The sequence below is a fragment of the Paroedura picta genome, chromosome 4 (assembly GCF_049243985.1).
Source record: "Paroedura picta isolate Pp20150507F chromosome 4, Ppicta_v3.0, whole genome shotgun sequence".
Taxonomy (NCBI): domain Eukaryota; kingdom Metazoa; phylum Chordata; class Lepidosauria; order Squamata; family Gekkonidae; genus Paroedura; species Paroedura picta.
In genome coordinates this window covers 10,795,573-10,818,451 of record NC_135372.1, presented here as the reverse complement: position 1 = coordinate 10,818,451, position 22,879 = coordinate 10,795,573, and the positions used below count along the sequence as shown (strand labels likewise).

Genomic DNA, 22,879 nt, shown 5'->3' with positions numbered 1-22,879 from the left:
GCCGCCTTCTGGCTGGCTCTTCCCGAGAGCAGCATCGGCCGCCCGCCCTCTGGGAAGCGAGCGGCGCGGGGGCCGCCGGCGGGAGGTGCTGCTGGCCGGGCCGGAGCGGCGCGCGGCGCCGAGGGGGCGGCCTCGACGGCAGGGCGCTCCGCCTCGCCTTGGCAGCAGGGCCGCGCGGCGCTGGGCGCGGGCAGGCGGAGCTCTGCGCGGCCTTCTGCGCTCTCGCTGGCGGAGCTCGTCTCGGGTCGGCCGGCCTTTCCCCACCAAAACCCTGCCAGGTAGGTCGGCGAGCCGCGGCCCTGCCGGCCGCCACCAACACTGCAAGGACGGAGAGCGGCGGCGGCGTCTCCACGTGGCGAGTAGGCGCGCGGCCCGGGGACGCGCTCCGAGAGGAGGGGAGCAGCCGGCACGTGGCCGGGGTGCTCGCCGGGAACCGTCCCGCCATCCCCTCTTCCCCCGGAGGCGCTCTCTCTCTCTGTCTCCCGCCCTGGGAATGGGGTGGGGTCGGCGGGCCCTTTGCACATGCTCCGGGGGACACCTCAGCGGAGACCTCAGAAGGCCGGCCTATCCGGACCGTGACCTGTCGCCTGCATTCGGCGCGGCTTGGGCGGAGGGGGGCAAGGCAGGCGCCTCGAGGACCGGAGGGGCCCCGGGCAGAGCCACCAGCAGCGCGGCCGCTCCTCCCGCCTGGCCCCGCGGCTTCCCCCGTCCCGCTCCCCGCTGCAAACCGAGCCGCACGCCAAACTGGCTGGCTGGTGCGGCCGCCCCTCGCGCCGGAGCCACGGCTAGCGGAGACCCCTGCGGGCAGCCGGCCGACTGGCCGGCGCCCGCGCTCTCCCTAGCCGGGGCCTGGCGCGCCCTCCCGACTCCCGCTATCCTCGGCGCTGCGCTGCGCCGCAGCGCGCCGGCGGTCTACGCGCCTCCCTCCGCGCCCGGCTTCGCGCCTCCCCCCGTTCTAGGCTGCGGAGCGGGCGATCGGCTGACGGGCTCGGCCTTCCTCCGTCGGCAGGGATGCGTGAGTCCCTCCGGCCCCCGCGGGTGGGGAAGGGGAGGGCGGGGGTTGCGGCCGGCGCTGCGCATGGGGCTGGGGGCGGCGAGGCTGTGGCGGACGGCAGCCCACCCCTTGGGGGCCCTCCGCTGCAGGGGCGAGCACGGGCGGAGGGGGACGAAACCCCTCGCGGGCAAGGGGGAGATTCCCCGGGGATTCCCCGTGTCGCGGCACTCCTGGACCCCCGGCGGACTGGTGCGCTGCAGGCCAAGGCGGCTCCCGCTGGAGCTGGCCCACAACAGATCGGGGGAGGCGCGGGGTGGTCACGGCTGCGGAGGAGCCAGATGGGCCCCTGGACTCAGGCTGCTGACGGGCTCTCCCGCCGCCTGTCACTGAGGTGCGCTGAGCCCCGGGACCGGGGGAGCCTCACCCCGCCCGCGCACGTGGAGGCCCGACCGTCTGCCGGAGGCGGGAAGCGATCTGGGGGCTCTGGGAGGAGAGAGCTGGCTGGAAATGCTGGCCCCCTCGGAGGCGTCGCTCAGAAACACCAACCCTTGACTTGGTGCAAAAGACCGAGTTCACCAAGAGCAAGCGAGTTAACCCAACAATCCCCTGTAGGGACTGAGGCCTGGCAGGATAGGGAGGTCTTCAGAAAGCCTGGCACCCGAGGTCCAGGCGCCCCATTCCGGAGACAGGAGGAGGTGGATGGGTGGTGGGAGAAGGAAAGGAAACTGAAGCAGGGCATTTCTGACAGGAAGGCAGACTGTTCCCTGGGAATGGTCAGCAAATGCATAGGATTCTGGTCTTCCGCACATGGACGTTGCAAGCAAAAAGGGCACGGTTGATCTAGAAAACAGCAGCCCAAAACGGAATGGCTCAAGAACATCTTGGAAGGAGCAAAAGGACATTTCAAACAGCAAATAAGCCGCTTGTGCCACTCAAGGCCGCAGGAAGAAGCTGAGGCCATGGGCAGATATGACTTTAATTTCGAGCAAGGGCTATCCACCTGTGCTGGCTACATGGAACCCCCATATTCCAAGGCAGTCTACCCTGACACCTGCAGTGCTGCTCCATTTTCTGCCTGCCCTCTTTGTGGGCCTCCTGATAGCCCCCCCTCTTGGTGGGAGGCAGCTGGGCTGGCTGCTTGGGACCCATGGGCCAGGAGAGCTCCCTCTGTGGGCCATGCTCAGCTCCAGAGCAACTCCTTTCTCACTATGTCTGGTCCTGCTTTACAGTGGTGGGGGAGACACACATGAATTTTGACATTTGAGCTCCTTCCAGTTCTTCTGAGCCAGTTTGGTGTAGTGGTTAGGAGTGGGGACTTCTAATCTGGCAAGCCGGGTTCGATTCTGCGCTCCCCCACATGCAGCCAGCTGGGTGACCTTGGGCTCCCCACGGCACTGATAAAATTGTTCTGACCGAGCAGTGATATCAGGGCTCTCTCAGCCTCGCCCACCCCACAGGGTGTCTGTTGCGGGGAGAGAAAAGTGGCATATAAGAACCAACTCTTCTCCCGTGACTAAGTGAGGGTGCTGGTTGGCAAGTGGGCACAGGCTTGGCACAGGCTGCGGCTTTATCAACATTGGCACTTCCTTACTCAGCTTTGGGAGATGAAGGGTGCGCTTTGGGGACGAGGACAGCCAAGCAGCGGAGGGGTTTTGGCCATATTGGTGGCTCTGCATCTTCCAGAGGGAGAGGAGATCCGTCTCCCCAGTGTCAAAGGCTTCCTCTTCCCCGGCACTGGTCACTTGAAGGTGACTCCTGATGTTCATGAGGGTTCAGTTGGGCAGATGTGGCTGAAGCCCAGGTGGTGCTTGCTAGCTTCCGGCTGGTTGGGGCTGGGAATGGCTCCCTCCTCAGGATTAGGGAGGTCACTGGACAAGATCACCTGTCTCTTGCTTGTGGGTAATCATTTCTATTTAGTTATTTAGATGCTGTTATTTCTAGCTTTTCTCTCTAATGGGGACCCAAAGCAGCTTGCATCTTTCTCCTCTCTTCCCTATTTCCCTTGCGACAGCCCTGTGGGGTAGGTGAGGCTGAGGGTCTGTGGACAGCTAAGGGCACCCAGCAAGCTCCCATGGCAGGGCAAGGACTCAAACCAGGCATGTCTCTGCCCCACCCTGGCTCTTATGGGCATCAGGCTCCCCGGATAACGACGCACACATGCCTGTTGGGAAGCTTGCACTTAGTCCCTGCTTTCCAAGAGGAACTGACAGCTCCACAAGGAGTGAGTGCACCGGTGGCTGTAAGCTGGTCTGGTTGACTGGTACCTCCATGTGCGTAGGCAGTCTATCTCTGCTAGCGGCTTGGTCAGCTCCAGCAGGGCTCTTCTGACAAGTCCTGCCAGAGGCTGAGTTGGCCATGCAGCCTTCGGACTCCTGGGTAGCAGGAGGCGTTTCCTCTGGACATGGCCGGGCCAGGGTCCCCCTGTTATGCTGGGTATTGCTTCTGCCATGGCCCCTGGCTGCCCCTGGCACCCTGACTCTGGAAGTAGAGGAAAAGAGTGGGTCAGGGGGGCTGGTTTAGGGAGACCCAGCTTCAGATCCTTGGGCTGCTTTGAAGGCCCGAAGGTGCCCTTCTTTGCAGGACAGTTGTGGCAAGGATAAAATGGGAAGGGGGCACCCCTCCTGCTGCCCTGATCTTGCAGCGAGGGAGGGATGCAGAAAAGCTAGAGAAGCAGACAGACCCCTCCTCCTTGGTGGGAGTGCAAGAGTAGGAGTGTCTGGATCACCCTCCGCTGGCCCTGCATGGGTTAACTCTCACCGGGATGCTGGCAGATGCCGGATGGAGTCCCGGGCCAGGCGGGTATCTGGGCGTCTCCTCCTCCTCCTTCCCCACCTCCTCCTGCACCGCACCTTTAAGTAAGATCTGGGCTGCCTTTTGGCACTGAAGGTGGGAAGGAGACCTGCCCTCCGGATCACAGCCCGACCACTCCTCCAGGTGGGTCCTGTTGGCATATGGGCTGGGTCCCGGGAGGGTCTCTCTCAGGTGGGGGGGGCTGACGTCTGCCTCCCTTGGACAATGAAGGCAGCTTCTTTCTCTACGTAGCCTCTGGAGGGAAACAACCAAAGTGTCTGTGCAGCATCTGTGTAGCTGTCCCTGGGTGCTCCGGCTGCTCCCCCTTGCTGGGGGAACCCCCTGGGGCGTGTTGGTGGGGCACAGTACGACACTTGGCCAGAGCCCTGAGATTCATCCAAACAGTTCTTCCGTTGCTTCAGGAGGAAAGGTGAAGAGGAGACATCTGCTCTGCTCCTGGCAGCCCCGGCTGGGTGGGAGGAGGACATGCCAGGGTGGTTTTTCTGTCTCCTCTGGCAGTTTTCCTCCTGGCATGTTGCTCTGATCAAGAACGAAATGGGAAATGGCCGTTTCTTCCAGCTGGGAGGCACCTTCTTGTCTTAGTGCTGAGTTTCTCTTGGCGGACAAGGTGCTGGAGATGACTTCTTTGGACAGACGTCTGGGGGCACCTTCAAGGCTGGCAAATGCCGCTTTTAGCAGGAGCATCTCAGGGTCCGTGCCCGCTTCTTGGCGATAATTGTTCCTTTGCAGCTCCTGAAAAATGAGCCCTATGTCCAGAGGCTCATGCTGAAGTAGGGGGTTGCCCGGGAATTCTCTCTCACAATTTTGCTACAAGGCAGTGCCAGGTCGTCCTCCCCTACCGCCCCCCCCCCCATCTTTTTGAGCCCTGCTGACAGACCTGTGTTGACTGGACTTGCTGGTTTGATCCATTGGAGGTTTTGTAACTGCTGGGTTGGTGCGGAAAGTGCGTGATTTCTTGCATGGCAGGGAGCACGGGGGGGTGGTGTTGGTGCTAGGAGCACCCCTGCATGCATAGAGCAGCCTGGTGGGCAGTACTGCTGAGAAAGATTTGCCAAGATAGATCCTGACATCCTGCCGGAGGCTGCTGCTTTGTTGTCAGCGCCCCAAAGATCTTGCAAGAAGAAGGTCTTGGGCCTTGAGGGCGGTCTTCTCAAGTTTCACTGGGGACGCGGGTGGCATGGACTGTCTGGGGACTGGATGGAATGCTAGCACCCTTCAAAGGGCCCCACGCCAGAAGGCCAGCCGGTGTTCTCCCCAGAGCGGTCTCTGCTCTGTCCTCAATGCCTCCTGGTAAGAGCATCTCATCTCAGGCCTTCAGTAAGACTCGCTTCTGCCGCTGGCCAGAGGAGATCATGTCCCTGCTCTGGAGCTGGGTAAGGGGCATTCTTAGTCCAGTCTCACCAGAACTTTGTAGCTAAGCTGGGTTGCCCCAGTTTAGGATTTGGGTGGCAGACCACCAAGGCAGTCGGGGGGCTGTGATGCAGAGGTAGGCAAGGGCAAGCCCTGCCTCTGAACATCTCTTGCCTAAAAAAACCCATGAAGAGTCCCTGCGAGTTAATGGCACTTGGCAGGTGCCCCTGAGAAGTCCCTAAGGGTCTGGATCCTAGGTGCCCACTAGGGAAGAACGGCTGCTTCCCGGTTGTAGAGCCCTTCCTTGCCTGGGGCCACCCAAGAGAGTAGCTGGCACCTAGCGTTCCTCCTCCAAGAACCTCCACGCCTCCCTTGTGCCTGGGGTCATGTGGTGCCCTCGACTGGCTTGGTCAAGTTTCCCATCTCTCTGACCTGCCTCCCTCCCTTTGCTTCTTGTTCTCCAGCTTCCCGAGAACCCAGCCTCCTGGCAGAGGCGCTGAGCCCGATGATGGGCAAACGACAAAGTCACGTCAACAGCCTCTTCCTGAACGAGGAGTCCTCCAAGCGCCTCGGGACGGGCGGCCGGGGACAGCGCTTCCGCCATGCCTGGGAAAAGCAGGCGGCCCGATTCCGGAAGCAGATGTACGCGGTCAGCAGGGAGAGTATCAAGACCTTCTTCCAGAGGCACGCTTTTGTCCTGCTCACCATCTCTGCTGTTTTGTTGGGTATGGCCTTGGTGGGATCGGGGCCCGGGGGGCGGAGTTGTGCTTGCAGGGATGATGCAGGGAGCCTCTTCTGTCTGTTGCCAGCTTTGCGAAGTGAACTCCAGCAGGGCTAGCCGCAGTCGCAGTGCCGTGGCCTATTTGGTCTGGCTGCTGCTTTTTGCGGGTGCTTGCCCGCTGAAGCCCTGGGCCTTGCCTTGCTGGGCAGCAGCAGAGATGCCGGGCGTCTTTTTCTGGTCCCCCAGGAGGAGGAGCTGCCGGGTATGGCGTCTCAGTCCTCCTCCCAGCCAGTTCGCTCGGCGAGGTTCACATTGGCTATGGGAAGTTTCTGACAAGGCAGCAGGGGTCCAGAAAGGGGAGCTGAGTTTCTGCAGAGATTGAGCTCCATGGACTGGCTCCCCCCCCCACCCCTGGAGTCCCAAGTTCAAGTTTGCAGGCTAGAAATAAGACATAAGTTCTGCATTCTGCACTTGCTCAGAGGCACTTCCATCTCTCTTACTACTTTGAGTGCAGCAGAAGAAGAGTTGGTTCTTATATGCAGCTTTTCTCTACCCGGAGGAGTCTCAAAGCAGCTTACCTGCACCTTCCCTTTGCTCTCCCCACCACAGACACCCTGTGAGGGAGGTGAGGCTGAGAGAGCCCTGAAATTACTCCTCTGAGAACAGCACTATCAGGGCTGTGGCGAGCCCAAGGTCACCCATCTTGCTGCATGTGGGGGAGGAGCGGGGAATAAAACCCAGCTCGCCAGATTAGAAGCTGCCTCTCCCTACCGCCCTACCAGGCTGGCTTCAGGGGGGCTGGGAAGTGAGGACGTGGCCCCTCTGAGCAGAACTTCAGAAGCTTCAGCTGGACCTTTCCCCTCCGGCCCCTGTCTCTGGGGCCTTGAGCAGAGCAGCTCCAGCCAAAACAAATGGGTCCAAAAGGTTTCTTTCCGTGGCAGTTGCTGCACCTGGTCCCTCCTCACTGGCTGCTTGCCCGTCCAGCATGCGGCTGCTTGTTGAGCAGGGGTGGAGGGGGGCGCTTTATTGCTGGCAGCCAGCCTAGCCCCGGAAGGCCTCGAGAGGTGGGCCGTTCCTCGTCCTGAGCGCATCCTGTTACGTTGCGGCCAAGGATTCTGGGATGGGGCGTCTCAGGCAGGGGGTAGGTACAGTGCAGCTGGGGTTAGCGTATGGATTGGCCCTCCCCCAAGCATGTGTTTAAGGCCTGTCTTGACCCTCCTAATCCACCCCTGGAGACTTTGGGATCGCTCAGGCTTCTGCATAGCGAGGGAAAAGCTGGCTGGCTGAGAAACACCAGGGATTAAAATGGTCACGCGGCACCTTGGCTTGATGGGGATGGAATGCTGATCAAGACCAGGCCAGGAACGCAGCGCTTGAGAGCTCTGGTTTCCAAATCCAAAAGAAAGCAAGCAGGAAAAGACTGAGCCCCTGTTGCTGAGGTGGCTGCAGGATCAGACTTGGGAATGGGGAGAACATGCTGCTTTTCCCTACCCAAAGGAGGCTCAAAGCGGCTTACAGTCGCCTTCCCTTTCCTCTCCCCACAACAGAGACCCTGTGGGGTGGGGGAGGCTGAGAGAGCCCTGAGATTACTGAAGAAGAAGAAGAGTTGGTTCTTATATGCCGCTTTTCCCTACCCAAAGGAGTCTCAAAGCGGCTTACAGTCGCCTTCCCTTTCCTCTCCCCACAACAGAGACCCTGTGGGGTGGGTGAGGATGAGAGAGCCCTGAGATTACTGAAGAAGAAGAAGAGTTGGTTCTTATATGCCGCTTTTCCCTACCCGAAGGAGTCTCAAAGCGGCTTACAGTAGCCTTCCCCTTCCTCTCCCCACAACAGAGACCCTGTGGGGTGGGTGAGGATGAGAGAGCCCTGAGATTACTGAAGAAGAAGAAGAGTTGGTTCTTATATGCCGCTATTCCCTACCCGAAGGAGTCTCAAAGCGGCTTACAGTCGCCTTCCCCTTCCTCTCCCCACAACAGAGACCCTGTGGGGTGGGTGAGGATGAGAGAGCCCTGAGATTACTGAAGAAGAAGAAGAGTTGGTTCTTATATGCCGCTATTCCCTACCCGAAGGAGTCTCAAAGCGGCTTACAGTCGCCTTCCCTTTCCTCTCCCCACAACAGAGACCCTGTGGGGTGGGTGAGGCTGAGAGAGCCCTGAGATTACTGAAGAAGAAGAAGAGTTGGTTCTTATATGCCGCTATTCCCTACCCGAAGGAGTCTCAAAGCGGCTTACAGTCGCCTTCCCTTTCCTCTCCCCACAACAGACACCCTGTGAGGGAGGTGAGGCTGAGAGAGCCATGAGATTACTGGAGAAGAAGAAGAGTTGGTTCTTATATGCCGCTTTTCCCTACCCAAAGGAGTCTCAAAGCGGCTTACATTCTCCTTCCCTTTCCTCTCCCCACAACAGACACCCTGTGGGGTGGGGGAGGCTGAGAGAGCCCTGAGATTACTGAAGAAGAAGAAGAGTTGCTTCTTATATGCCGCTTTTCCCTACCCGAAGGAGTCTCAAAGCGGCTTACAGTTGCCTTCCCTTTCCATTCCCCACAACAGACACCCTGTGAGGTGGGGGAGGCTGAGAGAGCCATGAGATTACTGAAGAAGAAGAGTTGGTTCTTATATGCCGCTTTTCCCTACCCGAAGGAGTCTCAAAGCGGCTTACAGTTGCCTTCCCTTTCCATTCCCCACAACAGACACCCTGTGAGGTGGGGGAGGCTGAGAGAGCCATGAGATTACTGAAGAAGAAGAGTTGGTTCTTATATGCCGCTTTTCCCTACCCGAAGGAGTCTCAAAGCGGCTTACAGTTGCCTTCCCTTTCCATTCCCCACAACAGACACCCTGTGAGGTGGGGGAGGCTGAGAGAGCCCTGATATCACTGCTCGGTCAGAACAGCTTTATCAGTGCTGTGGCAAGCCCAAGGTCACCCAGCTGGCTGCATGTGGGGGGAGTGCAGAATCGAACCCAGCATGCCAGATTAGAAGTCTGCACTCCTAACCACTACACCAAACTGGCTCTCAAACTGGCCACCCTGGTGCCCTTCCCCCTCTGCAGATTGAGGTAACACTTGCACTAAACACTTTTTTCTAATAGCTAGGGTGATTGCCCCAAGTTTGCAGAAAAATCTGAAATCTTAAAAAAAAAAATTATTGGGGGGGCGGTTAAATTCACCCCCCCCCAGGGGTGGAGGAAAAGTGATCTGGGAGCTGGGCCGAACTCTGGAGGTGCTGCTGGGGAGCCTTCTTGGGCCCAGTAAGAAGGGGTGGGGGTGGGCTCTCCCATGTAAAGCCCTGATTCTGACACGAATGCATCCCATTCCCAAAAGCCATTTGCCGTGCTGCTGGACACATGGGTGGAGTCAAGAGGCCTTTGAGGGGCTCACGTCAAGGACACATTTCTTGGTTGACAATGGTGCTCTACAGCTGGAATTACATCCCCCCCCACACACACACACTGAGAAAGAACCAGTCCATCCTAACTGATCAGAAGTTATTGTTCTTCTTCCTCCTTATGTCGCTGCGCATAACAAAGAGAGACTCCCTGCCCCAAGTTGGTTACAGCCTGAAATCAGTGTTGGAGGAAAGATGACTGCATTGGGGGAGCAGAGGGCTAGAGGCGGTTCCTGTGCCCTGTGTTACAGTAAAGGACAAGAATGGGGCTGTGGCCGGGCTGAGCCAGTGGGGCAGCCCCCGCCTTGCAGGCAAATCTAAGCAGAAGGCTCTCGGGTAGCCCAGCTGGGATAGACCCCTCTGGCTTGCCCAGTGAAAGGCTCTCTCATTTTGGGGAAAGGAGAGGGCTTCCCGCTGCAGGGGCTGGGAACAGTTTTGCTCTGCCCAAGACGCTGGGAAGAACTGGGCTAGCCAGGCCAAGGGCTGGACTTTTTCCTCCACATCTCAGGCAACGGACTCGAAGGCACCAGACTGGCAGACTCACAAGAGGAGGTGGTTTGGAGAGCTGAAGGAGAGGGGAGGGCCTGCCCGCCCACCTTACCAGCACCTTCCCATTCTGCCATGCAGGTATCACGCTGGCCATGGCTCTGCGACCCTACAAAATGACCTACCGCCAGGTCAAATACTTCTCCTTCCCCGGGGAGCTGCTCATGCGGATGCTGCAGATGCTGGTCCTCCCGCTTATCGTATCCAGCCTCATCACAGGTAAGTTACCTGTGGGCAGGGTCAGCCAGGATTGGTCTCAGAGCCTGGCCACAGGGAAATGCCATGGGGCTGTTCTTAGGCACCTTCTAGTCCAGGGGCTGGTCACCTCTGTGTGGCGTTTGTCAGGGGAAGTCCTTTTTGTGTTAACAGGCATGTGGATAAGGGTATTGGCAACCGAAGAAGAGCTGGGTTTTATACCCCACATTACACTACCCAAAGGAATCTGAAAACAGCTTCCAAATACCTCTCCCTGCAGCAGATATTCAGTAAAGTAAGTGGGGCTGAGAGAGTTCTGAGACTGTGACTGGCCAGAGGTCATCCAGCTGGCTGCATGTGGAGGAGGAGCGGGGAAACCAACCCGGCTCTCACGGTTATTAACTATGATACTATGCTAGACAAGGTACTGAAGACCCCTGAGAAAGCTTACCAGTCAGGATAAGAGGACGGGGTCTTCTGATAGATTAAAAAGGGGTTACATGTCAGGAAGCAGAGAGCAGGAGCTCCTGCCGTGGAGGGCAGTGGGAGCTCAGTCTGGGGAACAGCGGTCTTCCGTCTGCGCAAAAACGGTTTGTCATTGAGGTGTCAGCTGCGAGGTTTGCAGTTGGTACAAAATTATCAGGGCAAATGAAGTTTGGCATCGATGACTGTCAGGCGAGACCCACCAACACAAAGCACCTCTACCTTTGAATCTATGTCGATGGTTTTTGAACGAGCTGAGATGGCGATTGGAGAGATCTTGGGGCAGGAGTGGAAAATGTGTGGCAGCTGTGAAAAACTGTCCTTGGCTAAGAGGAAGCAAAATGGTCAATATTGTAATACCCTCGTTTGGAAGACCAGGTATTCATCAGTGATTGATAATCCTAATGCTCAGTTTTATTGTATATCACTTGGGCTTCTGCTCATGGATTCCTGCCTGCAAGCATTGGGGTCGCTCAAGGAAGACACAACAGGGATGTATAAAGTTAAAGAGGGGGAGACCCACAAGGGCTTATATTTTCCCCTCCTATTTCCTTGTGGCGCAGAGTGGTAAGGCAGCCGTCTGAAAGCTTTGCCCATAAGGCTGGGAGTTCAATCCCAGCAGCCGGCTCAAGGTTGACTCAGCCTTCCATCCTTCCGAGGTCGGTAAAATGAGCACCCAGCTTGCTGGGGGGTAAACGGTCATGACTGGGGAAGGCACTGGCAAACCACCCCGTATTGAGTCTGCCATGAAAACGCTGGAGGGCGTCACCCCAAGGGTCAGATATGACTCGGTGCTTGCACAGGGGATACCTTTACCTTTACCTATTTCCTCTTTCTGTTCTCTGGCAGCCATCATAGCCTCTGTCCTCTCGCTAATTCCTGCTCTCCTTCCCACCCTTCAGCCGGCCTCCCTTTATCTGCTACCTGGGCTTCAACTTTCTTTCCGTCTTGCCTCCAGCAGACTCCTTTGGAAAAGTATAGCCTCATTACATTGCGCTGTCTCCCGGGCTGGCCTTAGTTGTGTGGTGCCAGCTGCCAGAGCTGCAAGGACTTTCCCTTGAATCCCCTTCCCCACACTCTTTTTCTCTCATCCTGCCATATCCTCCCCTTTCCCTGCTTTCCTTCTCCCCTCCCCACATGCTAAAGCAACCTACCTTTTGATTGTAGCTAGCTTTATTTTATATTTGGTTCATCTGTATTGTGCTTTTCTCCCTGGTGGGAGAAGGTTTTGATTATAACCTTCAAGGCTATACACAACCGGGGTCCCACCTCTCTGAGGGACCGCTTGTCTCCTTATGCTCCCCGCAGGGCCCTTTGCTCTGCGGCCATTTATTTAATTAATTTTATTCATATACTGCCCTCCCCAAAAGCTCAGGGTGGTTTACATGAAATGGGAACAATACAATTAACTCTGTTTATAGTGATGTGGTAACAAGGCAGCAGACATGCAGTCTGAAAGCTCTGCCCATGAGGCTGGGAGTTCGATCCCAGCAGCCGGCTCAAGGTTGACTCAGCCTTCCATCCTTCCGAGGTCGGTAAAATGAGTACCCAGCTTGCTTGCTGGGGGGTAAACGGTAATGACTGGGGAAGGCACTGGCAAACCACCCCGTATTGAGTCTGCCATGAAAACGCTAGAGGGCGTCACCCCAAGGGTCAGACATGACCCGGTGCTTGCACAGGGGAGACCTTTACCTTTAACAACAGTAACAATAACAAGATAATGATAGTAATAGACATTGTAGAACGGTAGAATACTAGAAATATTGATTAACTCATACTGAGGCCCAGTGGTTTGGGCGGATCTGTAATGATTGTCGGAGGGAGGCTTGAGGGGCTGGTGGGAAACGGTGGTTCGGATTGACCTCAACCAAATGCTGAGTGGAGGAGCTCCCATCTGCAGGCCCTGTGGAACTCTTCCAAGTTCCATCAGGGCCCTGATCTCCTCCGGGAGCTTCTTCCAACAGGTGGGGGTCAGGATGGAGAAAGCTCTGGCTCTGGTTGAGGTCAAGTGAGATTCCTTGGGGCCAGAACCACCAGGAGGTTGGTGTCAAGCGCTAAAAGAACTCACAACAAAACTTCTATAATAAGAAAGCTTTAATGGAAGATTACTCTAGTCACTATTACTCAGGAAGTCAAATCTACCCCACAATAGAATTGCAGGCCCTTTTCAATCCAAGTCTCCCGCCCAAAACTTGAATGTTCCCAAGGGGAGGGGTGCCCTCTTCCCCAGGTGCCATCCCAGGCATCCTGCCAGAGGTACTACAATTCGCACGTCCTTGGACTGGCCGGTGCCTATTGACAAGATACAATGTTGTTGTTACAAAAAGCAGAGCGAGTGGGCAGGGATCAAAGCACAAACAATTCAGAGCGGGCACTACAAAGCCTGATAACATGGGAACAGAGAACAGGCTTGGGTTACATAAGAATCCAGGAAAAAGAACAGTGAAATACAGACAAGATGGGGGTGACCCCTGTTCATAGACAATTCATGGCAGAGAGCAGGCACTGATCCTGACAGTTGGAGGTGATAGAGCACAAAGCCCTTTGAACGGTATAGGCAGAGAGGCGACCCCTTAGGTATTCTGGGCTCAGACTGTGTGATTACAAAACCTTAAGCCTGATCCGGAATTCAACCGTACGCCAGTGCAGCTGCTAGAGGATGGGCTGGATGTGGGACCTCCAAGGTGTTCCTGCGAGGACCCTGGCAGCTCCATTTTGGACCAGTTGTGGTTTCTGGGTTAAGTATAAGGACAGGCCAGTGTAGAGCACTGCAAAAGTTGGCTGCGAAAGTTGGACCACAAGGAAGGCCGAGCGTCAAAGAATTGAGGCTTTTGAACTGTGGTGCTGGAGAAGGCTCTTGCGAGTCCCTTGGATTGCAAGGCGAACAAACCGGTCAGTCCTAGAGGAGATCAGCCCTGACTGCTCTTTAGAAGGCCAGATCCTGAAGATGAAACTCAAATACTTTGGCCACCTCATGAGAAGGAAGGACTTCCTGGGGAACAGCCTAATGCTGGGAGCGATCGAGGGCAAAAGAAGAAGGGGACGACAGAGAATGAGGTGGCTGGATGGAGTCACTGAAGCAGTAGGTGCAAACTTAAATGGACTCCGGGGAATGGTAGAGGACAGGAGGGCCTGGAGGATCATTGTCCATGGGGTCGCGATGGGTCGGACACGACTTCGCACCTAACAACAGCAACAACAAGTGTAGAGCAAGTTGCAGAAGTCCAATCTAGAGGTGGCCGTCATGTGGATCACTGTGGATAGATGTTCTGGGGCCAAGTACAGCACTAGTAATTTGACTTGGCGACAGTGGTAGAATGCCAGCTGTGCTATCAACGTGATCTGAACCTCCATTAAAAGGGAGTCATCAAGAATCACTCTAGGTTCCTGGCTGAGTGGGCCACAGATTGGTGCTCTCCATCCAGGTTGGAGAGGCACACTTCCTCACTTGGGCCCTTCCTGCCCAGCTGCAGGACCTCCATCTTTGAAGGGTTGAGCTTCAAGCGACTTAGCTTGACCCACCCCATCACTTCTTCCAGGCAGCAGGCTAATGTTTCTGGGGGAGAGTCAGGGCGGCCATCCATCAGGAGGGGGAGGTGGGTGTCATCGGCATATTGGTGGCAATCCAGCCCGAACCTCCGCACCAGTTGAGCAAGAGGGCGCATAAAGATGTTGAATAGTATTGGGGAGAGAAGTGACCCTTGAGGGACTCCACATGTCAGTTGGTGACGGCTTGATGAGCTCTCTCCTAATGCTATCCTCTGTCCGTGATTTGGGAGAAAGGAGATCAGCCGTTGAAGGGCAGTTCCCCTGATCCTGGCATTGGCGAGGCGGTGAGCTAAAAGCTCATGATTAACCTGGTTGAACGCTGCTGAAAGCTTTAGTAATATAAGCACCACTGACCCACCTTGGTCCAACTGGTGATGGAAGTTGTCCATCAGGGTGACTAGCGCTGTCCCTACCCTGTGGCCAGGCTGGAAACCTGGTTGGGATGGGTCTAGGACTGAAGCTTCTTCCAAGTATGCTGATAGTTGGACCACAGGTCTGCTGGTTGTCCCTGGTCCCTGGGAGGTACAGAGCCAGGGCCTTTTCAGTCCTGGCCCCAACCCAGTGGAATGAGCTCCTAGAAGAGCTGAGGGCCCTGATGGAGCTGTTCCACAGGGCCTGCAAGATGTAGCTCTTCCACCATGCGTTTGTTTGAGGCTGGGGTAGTAAGGTTGTATCCCTCCTCCTATAGCTCTGTAGCCCCCTAGGCCAGACATCACCTGTGAACATCTTCCAGGGCAACGGTGACTGCTGTGGGAGGGGATGGCACGGAGGGTGATGGATTGTGGATTATCTGGCGTCCATATTGGTTTATGGACTGGGGTTTCATGTGGTGTTTTGATATTTTTATGTAAACCACCACGGGCGGTTTAATTTAAAGAAATTAAGTGTTACAGACCAGGGGTAGTCAACCTGTGGTCCTCCAGATGTTCATGGACTGCAATTCCCAAGAGCCCCTACCAGCGTTTGCTGGCAGGGGCTCATGGGAATTGTAGTCCATGAACATCTGGAGGACCACAGGTTGACTACCCCTGTTATAGAAAACCCCTACAGTGATTTTAGGCCACAACTCCCATCCCTCATCACATGAAATGATTTTGCCACATTGACCACGATTCCCCTTGCAAGAGAAGACTGAGGAGGAGGAATTGAGCAGTTCAGCCCTCTCTTCATCACCTGTTACGATGTCACTTTCTTGTCCCTGAAACATGTCCTTACTCTTTTTCTAATTCTGAACATAATGAAAGAACCCTTACTTGTTGTTTTTAGCATTTCCCAGTAACCTAAGCCCATACTGAGCTTTAGCTTTTCTTACACTCTCCCTACAAGCATCGGTGATTTATTTATATTCCTCCTATAAGGCCCTCCTTCCATTTCCTAAATGAGTTATTTTTTTAATTACTCAAATGTTTTGAAAGCTGTTTATGGAGCCACTCTGGCTTTTTTAGGCTCCTCCTGTTTTTCCTTCTCAAGAGAATTGTTTGTGATTGTGCCTTCAGTATTTAACTTTTAAGAAACTCCCATCTCCTTTTCTAACCATTGAATTCTACCCAGCATAACTGTAAGTCTGTTAAAATTTGCTTTCCTGAAGTCCAGCCTATATGCATATAGTTTTTCTCCTCTCCAAGACTGTCAATTTCAAAATTACTGCCAAAAATACCCACGACTTATACCTCAAACTAGTTCCTCCCTACTGTTGAGAATCAAGTCTAAAATGGCGGACCCCTAAGTTCTCCACTCCACCTTCTGGGAAATGAAGTTTCATGAGCGCTATACCACTACGTTTTTGTAATGCCTATTAGGCCATAGTTTCCTTCCTCTATTAAGTCTTCTAGTTCTTCCTGCTTGTTTCCCATACTCTGTGCATTAGTGTAGAGACACTGTAAATCTTCATTCGTGTGTCTCAGGGCGTTAGTTTTTGAACTTACCTGTAAGTTAATGGTTCCCTGCATATGTGCCATTCCCTGTAAATCTGCAGGGTTCCCAGCTACAGTGCTTGTCACTAAACTAGGGTTTGCATTTATGTCTCGCTGGATTTGGTTTAAAGCCCTCCTCACCAGGTCTGCAAGGCTCTTCCCAAACACATTTTTTCCTACCAGTTTCCCAGCCTCCATTTGAACTGGATTTAACTTCAGCTGACTCTACTTGGCCAGTCCACCACGGCCTCCAAACAACTGGCCAGTGGATCTGGTGGTGTAGAGGGATGGCTGTCCATCAGCAGATACACCTGGGTGTAATCATACTGGTGACATCCGAGCCCCAGACTCCTGACTAACTGAGTGAAGGGCCAAATGTAGATGTCAAACAAAATTGAGGGGAGAATCGCTGCCTGTGGGACCCCCACATGCTAGGGCTTGCCATTGGGAGGTTCTCTCCCCTAGTGCTATCCTCTGTCCCTAACCCTAGAAAAAAGGATTGCAGCCCTTTAAGGGCTGTCTCTTGTATTCCCATCTTAGCTAGGCATTGGGCAAATATCCCCTGACTGACAGTGTCAAATGCTGTTGTTAGGCATAGAAGAACAGCATCAACCTGCATAGGGCCAGTAGTCTTTTCAGGTCGTCCAGGGCTGTCTCCACCCTGCAGCTGGGTTGGAAGCAGGATTGGAAGAGGTCAAGAGGCAAATGTTTCTTCCAGGAAGCTCTGGTTGTTCCACGACCACAAGAAAGGGCAAGTGCAAAGCAGGGGGCTACTTGGCTGGGTCAGATGAGTCCAGCATTGTTCTTTTCAAAAGCAGCCTAAGCACTGCCTCTGATCTCTCAGAGAAAGTCTCCAAAACTAGGGACTATTTGGTAATCTGGAGGGGAATCCGAATCTTCTCACTGCTGGTTTATCAGCCATGAGGGGTGCAGGGTCAGCCAAACAGCTGTCAGAGCTCTGTCCACATCAGTCACAGAGAGCGACTGAAGCGGTCCAAAGGGGTCTCTAGTTGACCTATGGTCAGAGGAGAGATCATGGCGGAGCAGCAGAATTTTCTCCACAGAAAAGCTCAAAGTCTCACAGCTAATATCCAGTCTTGAGATTTCAGATGCTCCAGTAACTATGGACGTGAGGGGCCAAATTGTTTTAAACAATTGTGCCAGACGTGAGCTAGCAGAGGAAATAGAGTCGCAAAATATTCCGTTTTCATGAACTTTACTGCCATCACATAAGTGTCTTATCAGGTGCTCTTGCAGCCTCGTCCCAAGTCTTCTGCCTAACTCCCTCTAACCAGCTCAACTCCTGTTTCCACTCATGCAGTTCCTGGGTGTATCAGGCTTGGGTTGGGAATAGAGAGAGAACTTCAGCAGTGGCTGAGAGAGAGTCAATCGTGCCAGTCCTCTACCTGCCCATCGACTGAGTTTCCGGGGGGCATTGGTTCCTGCAGAGCTTTCTGGAACCCTGTTGGAGACTAATGGACAAGCATAAACCTGCTCTGATCAACCTTTAGGAGGAGCCTTTAGGGCAAAACGGTCCAACTATGGCACTCTTATAGATTGTGCTAGATTGTACTGGACCAATCTGTATCTCTGCCCCCAAGATGAAATCCAGGGTGTGAGACCAGTAACAAATGGGGAAACTCCTGGTGGTGCCATGGTCGACGCCAGGTCTGAGTTCTGCATGGAGACAGACTTCTCTGCATGGACATTGAATTCCATCAGTAGGTGGTCGGTACACCAGACAGATGGCCAAGCTCCATGACGTCCCACACTAAACTCAGTGCCTGGAATCATTAGAGCAGGGAGTACCCAAAGGAGAGACTCTTGGATCAGTATCGCTCCCCCCCCCTTCAGACTTTTGTCCAGGATTGGTGAGGGGCCAAGAAAACAGGCAGGGTTCTTTCAAGACTACTGTCACGCCCTCTCACCCAGGTCTTGGTCACGCATTCCCGGTCCACATTTTGCTCTGAGAAAAAATTCTGCAAAGTAGATGTCTTACTATTTATGGACCTGGCATTGCCCAGCACCAGTGTCGGAGACAGGCTACTTCTCCTGGCCCCTCTACCTTTGCCTCTTGGGATGGGATCGAGGTTAGAAGGGGTGAGAGCGTTAAAGATCTTCCCCCGCTTCCATACATACATCACAGGGGGTTGTATCAAGTCATCCGGTGTTTGTTGATGAGCACTAACAGGAAAAAAAAAATGGAATATTTCTGTGCCTGTTTGCCTCTTGCTGGGTCTTTGAGAGGCCTCGCTGGCTTTCTCCTCAGGGATGGCATCGCTGGATGGCCGGGCTTCTGGCAAGATGGGCATGCGTGCTGTTGTCTATTACATGTTGACCACAATCATAGCTGTCTTCATTGGGATCTTCATGGTCCTCATCATCCATCCGGGCAAAGGAGGCAAAGGACGAGCACAGACGGAGGGAAAGATGGAGCAGGTCCACGCGACAGACGCCTTCATGGACCTCATCCGGTGAGGAACTGGGGGGGGGGGCGACAACCACACACAAGTCCCTCGGTCCACCAGGCCAATATCGTCTATTCAGTTGGGCAGCATCTTTCTCAGGTCTCAGCCAGAGAAAGGCCTTTCCCATCCCGTGCTGCCTGATCCTTTAAGCTGGAGAAGTCAGGGATTGAACCGGTGGCCTTCTGCATGCCAAGTGGGAGCTCTGCCACTGAAAACCTGTGGGCTCTCCCAGTGCTGAGGGACGGTGCTGCAGGGTGGCCAGGGGCTTGCAGAATGGCACTGCTGCATCGATTCTGTATGGGGCTGGCTGAGGTGGGCTCTTGGTCTCACCCACAGCTGGTTAGCACCTATGTGACTGAGGGACTCTGTCAGGCTCATGGGCTTCCCACAGAGGAGACCCTTCCCCTGCCAGTCTATGAGCACTCCAGCTGGGGCTGAGAAGAGAGCGTGACTTTTCTCCACGTTCTTCCTCCTTCAGGAATATGTTCCCACCGAACCTTGTGGAGGCGTGCTTCAAGCAGGTGAGGCTGCTCTGGCGATCACGGTTCGCAGGGATCCTTGTTGGCAGTACAATACAATACAATACCTTTATTGGCATAAAGCAGATTAGGAGGATATACAAAGATAGTCAAGATACATCGGACAGTTTAAGTTTAAAAACTGAGGACAGAAATTTAGCCATAATAAAAGTGACGTCGGCATCCTTATCACTCAGTAAAAATTGGCAAATCAGGTCTCTTGAATGGTTTCTCCATTTTGGTATGAGAGGTATGATATGCCTTCTCTGTTCAGTGAACAAGGGACAATCCAGTAGGATATGTTGGATGGTGTCAGGAGAACTTGATTCACAGGTGCATAGTCTGTTTTCAAAGGGGATCTTGGCAAATCTCCCTTGTAATACTTTGGATGGAAAGGCGTTAAGCCGAGCAAGCGAAAACGCTCTGTGATGGAGGGGATTTGCCAAGTTATGGAAATAAGCCGGCATTATCCCGTGCTTAATGAGCCTCTTGTGGCGCAGAGTGGTAAGGCAGCCGTCTGAAAGCTTTGCCCATGAGGTTGGGAGTTCAATCCCAGCAGCCGGCTCAAGGTTGACTCAGCCTTCCATCCTTCTGAGGTTGGTAAAATGAGTACCCAGCTTGCTGGGGGGTAAACGGTAATGACTGGGGAAGGCACTGGCAAACCACCCCGTATTGAGTCTGCCATGAAAACGCTGGAGGGCGTCACCCCAAGGGTCAGACATGACCCGGTGCTTGCACAGGGGATACCTTTACCTATCCCGTGCTTGTTGGCATACGTCCCTGCCCCCTTTCCAGCAGCCTCCCCACAGCTTCCCATTAGGCTCCAAACCTCTTATGGTAGGGACCTTTTTCTTCCCCTCCCACAAACTGCTGAGTTTCGAGGGAGCTCCGTGAGGCCTCTTGTTCCCTGGGAGGACTCCAGCCCTCCTCCCTCACTTCCTGAGCGGTCCAGCCAGGGCCCCTGTGTGGTGTCCAGGACTCCCTCTCTGAAATTCAGCCTTTTCTATGCAGCCTTTGACATGCCTCTTTTAGTTGTCCCTCGCCCGGTTGTTAGGTTTGTGTATTTAAAACTTTTTTTTACGCTGCCTTTCTGCTCAGGGCAGGGTCCTCTAGGCAGTAAAGCATCAGAACGTTGCAACATTTAAAAATGTGTCTCTATATAAATATAAACAATACCTTGGCCTGGATGGGCCAGCTAAGTCCGACCTTGTCAGACCTGGTAGGCTAAACAGGGACTGCCCTGGGTAGCGTCTAGAGTAGAAGACCCCCTGGGGAAGTCCAGGGTCCCTATAAAGAGGAAGGCAAGGACAAGACCACCTCAGAGCATGTGTCAGTAAGAGGGAGGGTCATGAAGCAAACACTGAACTATACCGAACAGCCAAGACGCCTCCTTCTGTTATGGCAAAATTGTGACTGCATGTTCCTCAGGGCAGGGAGCATTTTCTGGTAACACTGGTAAAGGCTAAGTAATGGTAATTTACTGATGTACTAATCTAAACTTCCATCTCAGGAGCACCACTATTCCAGAGTTTCTCTTTCCTTCACAGTATAAGACTCAGTACACTGTCCAAGTTATCAACAGAACCTTCATGCACACCGGCAGCATGGCCACTCCACTCCCACCGCATCCGCCCCACAACAGCAGCAGCTCTTCCTCTGTGCCACCCCCCGAGAACCGCACAGGTGTCGGGCACAACCTCACCCAAGCCCTGGGCAGCCTCCCCGAGGGGTTGAGCTATGAGGAGGTGGTGCCGGTTCCCGGCTCGGTCAATGGGGTCAACGCACTGGGCCTGGTGGTCTTCTCCATCTGCTTTGGCCTGGTGATCGGCAGCATGAAGCAGAAGGGCCGAGCCCTGCGGGAGTTCTTCGATTGCCTCAACGATGCCATCTTGCGGATGGTGGCCGTCATCATCTGGTGAGGGCCTGTGGGGGCAGGGAATGGCAAGTGAGCGGTGGGTGGGTACTGCTCCTGTCAGAAAGGCAGAAACCGGCTGCTGGCTTTCTTGCTAAATTTCCAGTGCTCCTTGAAAGAGAGGCGGAAGCATGAAGTTGGAGCAGGTTGGTCCCAGGGAACTTTTTCTGGATGCTTGAAACTGAAGAGTGGCCTTCGGTTCTTGCTGGCATGCAGTGGTGGATGGGTCAGCTTCCTTCAAGATGGGCACTGAGCGTGGCCAGTGAAGCCCCCTGGGCACCAGGACTCCAGAGGGGTGCAGTAAAGCTATCGACGCTAGAGAGGTGCCTTTCCCCTGCAACCCCTCCCTCTTTGTCATTCTGTTGTAACTGTTGTCTGCTGTCATCCTGTCTGTGGTTCAACTGCTGTTCTGGAGGCAAGCAGACAGGAAGTATGCTCCAAAGAGCAGGAAGTCTCCTCTTGAGCCATTCAGGACTCAGGAGGAGATAATCTGAAAAATATCATGAAGTTCATCAGAATCACACAAAGCAGGAAGATACCATAGAGGGCCATCCTCTCCAGCCCCCTACCTTTTTGGAGGACTTAAAAATCACTCAGTTGCTCATCCAGGCTCTTCTTTAAAACTTCCAGCGGAGATTCCACTGCCCCCCCTCAAGGCATCATATCCTATCTACGAACAGCCTTCATTATCAAAAAATGCTTTATAACATTCAAGTGGGACCTCGTTTCCCGTAATTTGAACCTTGTCTTTAAATCTGAAGTAAAGAGATTGTCCCCCTCTTCAACATCAACACGAAAAAACTGGCGGTTCTGAATAAATGTAATAACAGAAAAAAGAACCTGTCCCAGGCTATCAAATTCTGTATATACAGTATAATATTTATACAATACTCCTTAATAAGATATTGAATCCAAATGTGTCTTGTCTCTATTTTAATGATTCATGAAGCAACCAAAACGGACTCTAGATTTGTTTTCAATGCTGAACTTTCATCAGTGGTTGTTTCCTCCTATGATTGTAAAACTTATCCTGGCAAGTTTCCAATATTTCAATATTTATCCCGCTCAAAGTTGTAGCATAAACTCCATTCACATAACACTGGCCCTTCAACTCACAGGTATGGGAGAGCTTGGTCAAGAGCAGGGGTAGTCAAACTGCGGCCCTCCAGATGTCCATGGACTACAATTCCCAGGAGCCCCTGCCAGCATTTGCCCCTGGTCAAGAGAGTGGTCCGCTACCATCACATTCTTTTAGTTAATTGCATTGAAAGTTTTTAATTTTTATATTGTCTAAAAGTTTTAACATTTTATCATGCTTTATCTCTGCATTTTACCAGTTCGTCAAGAATATCATGTGTAAACTTATCAAAGTCTTTACTGAAATCCAGATAAACTATGTCCACAGCATTCCCCGATCCAGCAAGGTAGTCACTTTCTTAAAAAAAAGAGATAAGTTTGGTCTGACATGATTTGTTCTTGCAAAACCCATGCTGAGTTTTAGAAATCACAGCTCTCTGTTCGAGCTGCTCAAGGACTCACTGTTTGATGATGTTCTAAAATTTTGCCAGCTACAGATGTTAAGCTGACGGGTTGATAGTTAGCCAGATCCTCCTTTTTCCCTTTCTTGAAGATGGGGACAACATTTGCCCTTTCTCACAGGTTGTCTATTGTGGGAAGAGGAAGGGAAAAGGTGTTTTTAAACCACTTTGAGACTTCTTTGGGTAGTAAACAGCAGGGTACAAAAATCCAGCTGTTCTTCTAAGGGGCAACCGTCAAGGAAGCATGTGGGCACATAGTATTTTATCAACAGTAAAAAATTTGGAGACCGAAGGAGGAGGGTGGACACCTGTGTACTGTAACTACCCCATATGGATTAGGGCAGGGGGACATTTTGGTGTCTGTAGCCTAATTCACACAAGAAGGAAAATGAGGTTGAATGCAAAACTGGGTGGAATTGGCTGCCATGTAATCTAAAAAGAGTCTCCAGTCTGATTTTCCCTTCACATATCTGAAGACATGGCTCTTGAAAACTCATCTG

General features: G+C 53.6%; 1 protein-coding gene across 4 annotated transcripts in view; it reads left to right on the top strand.

Annotated features, from left to right (window-relative positions):
• The first annotated feature begins 126 nt into the window (after positions 1–126).
• The window catches only part of LOC143834914 (excitatory amino acid transporter 1-like), a 39,688-nt gene continuing 16,935 nt past the window's right edge, over positions 127–22,879 (top strand). Inside the window, exons 1-6 of one of the 4 annotated variants that reach the window (XM_077331828.1) lie at positions 127–278; positions 5,620–5,839; positions 9,885–10,022; positions 18,213–18,417; positions 18,890–18,932; positions 20,477–20,844. In XM_077331828.1, coding sequence (XP_077187943.1) covers positions 5,758–5,839; positions 9,885–10,022; positions 18,213–18,417; positions 18,890–18,932; positions 20,477–20,844 — 836 coding nt within the window. In that variant the 5' untranslated portion in view covers positions 127–278; positions 5,620–5,757. Of the gene's footprint in view, positions 279–438; positions 1,016–1,128; positions 3,929–5,619; positions 5,881–9,884; positions 10,023–18,212; positions 18,418–18,889; positions 18,933–20,476; positions 20,845–22,879 lie in introns of those variants that run through there. The other 3 variants (XM_077331826.1, XM_077331825.1, XM_077331827.1) reach the window with 3 other exon arrangements.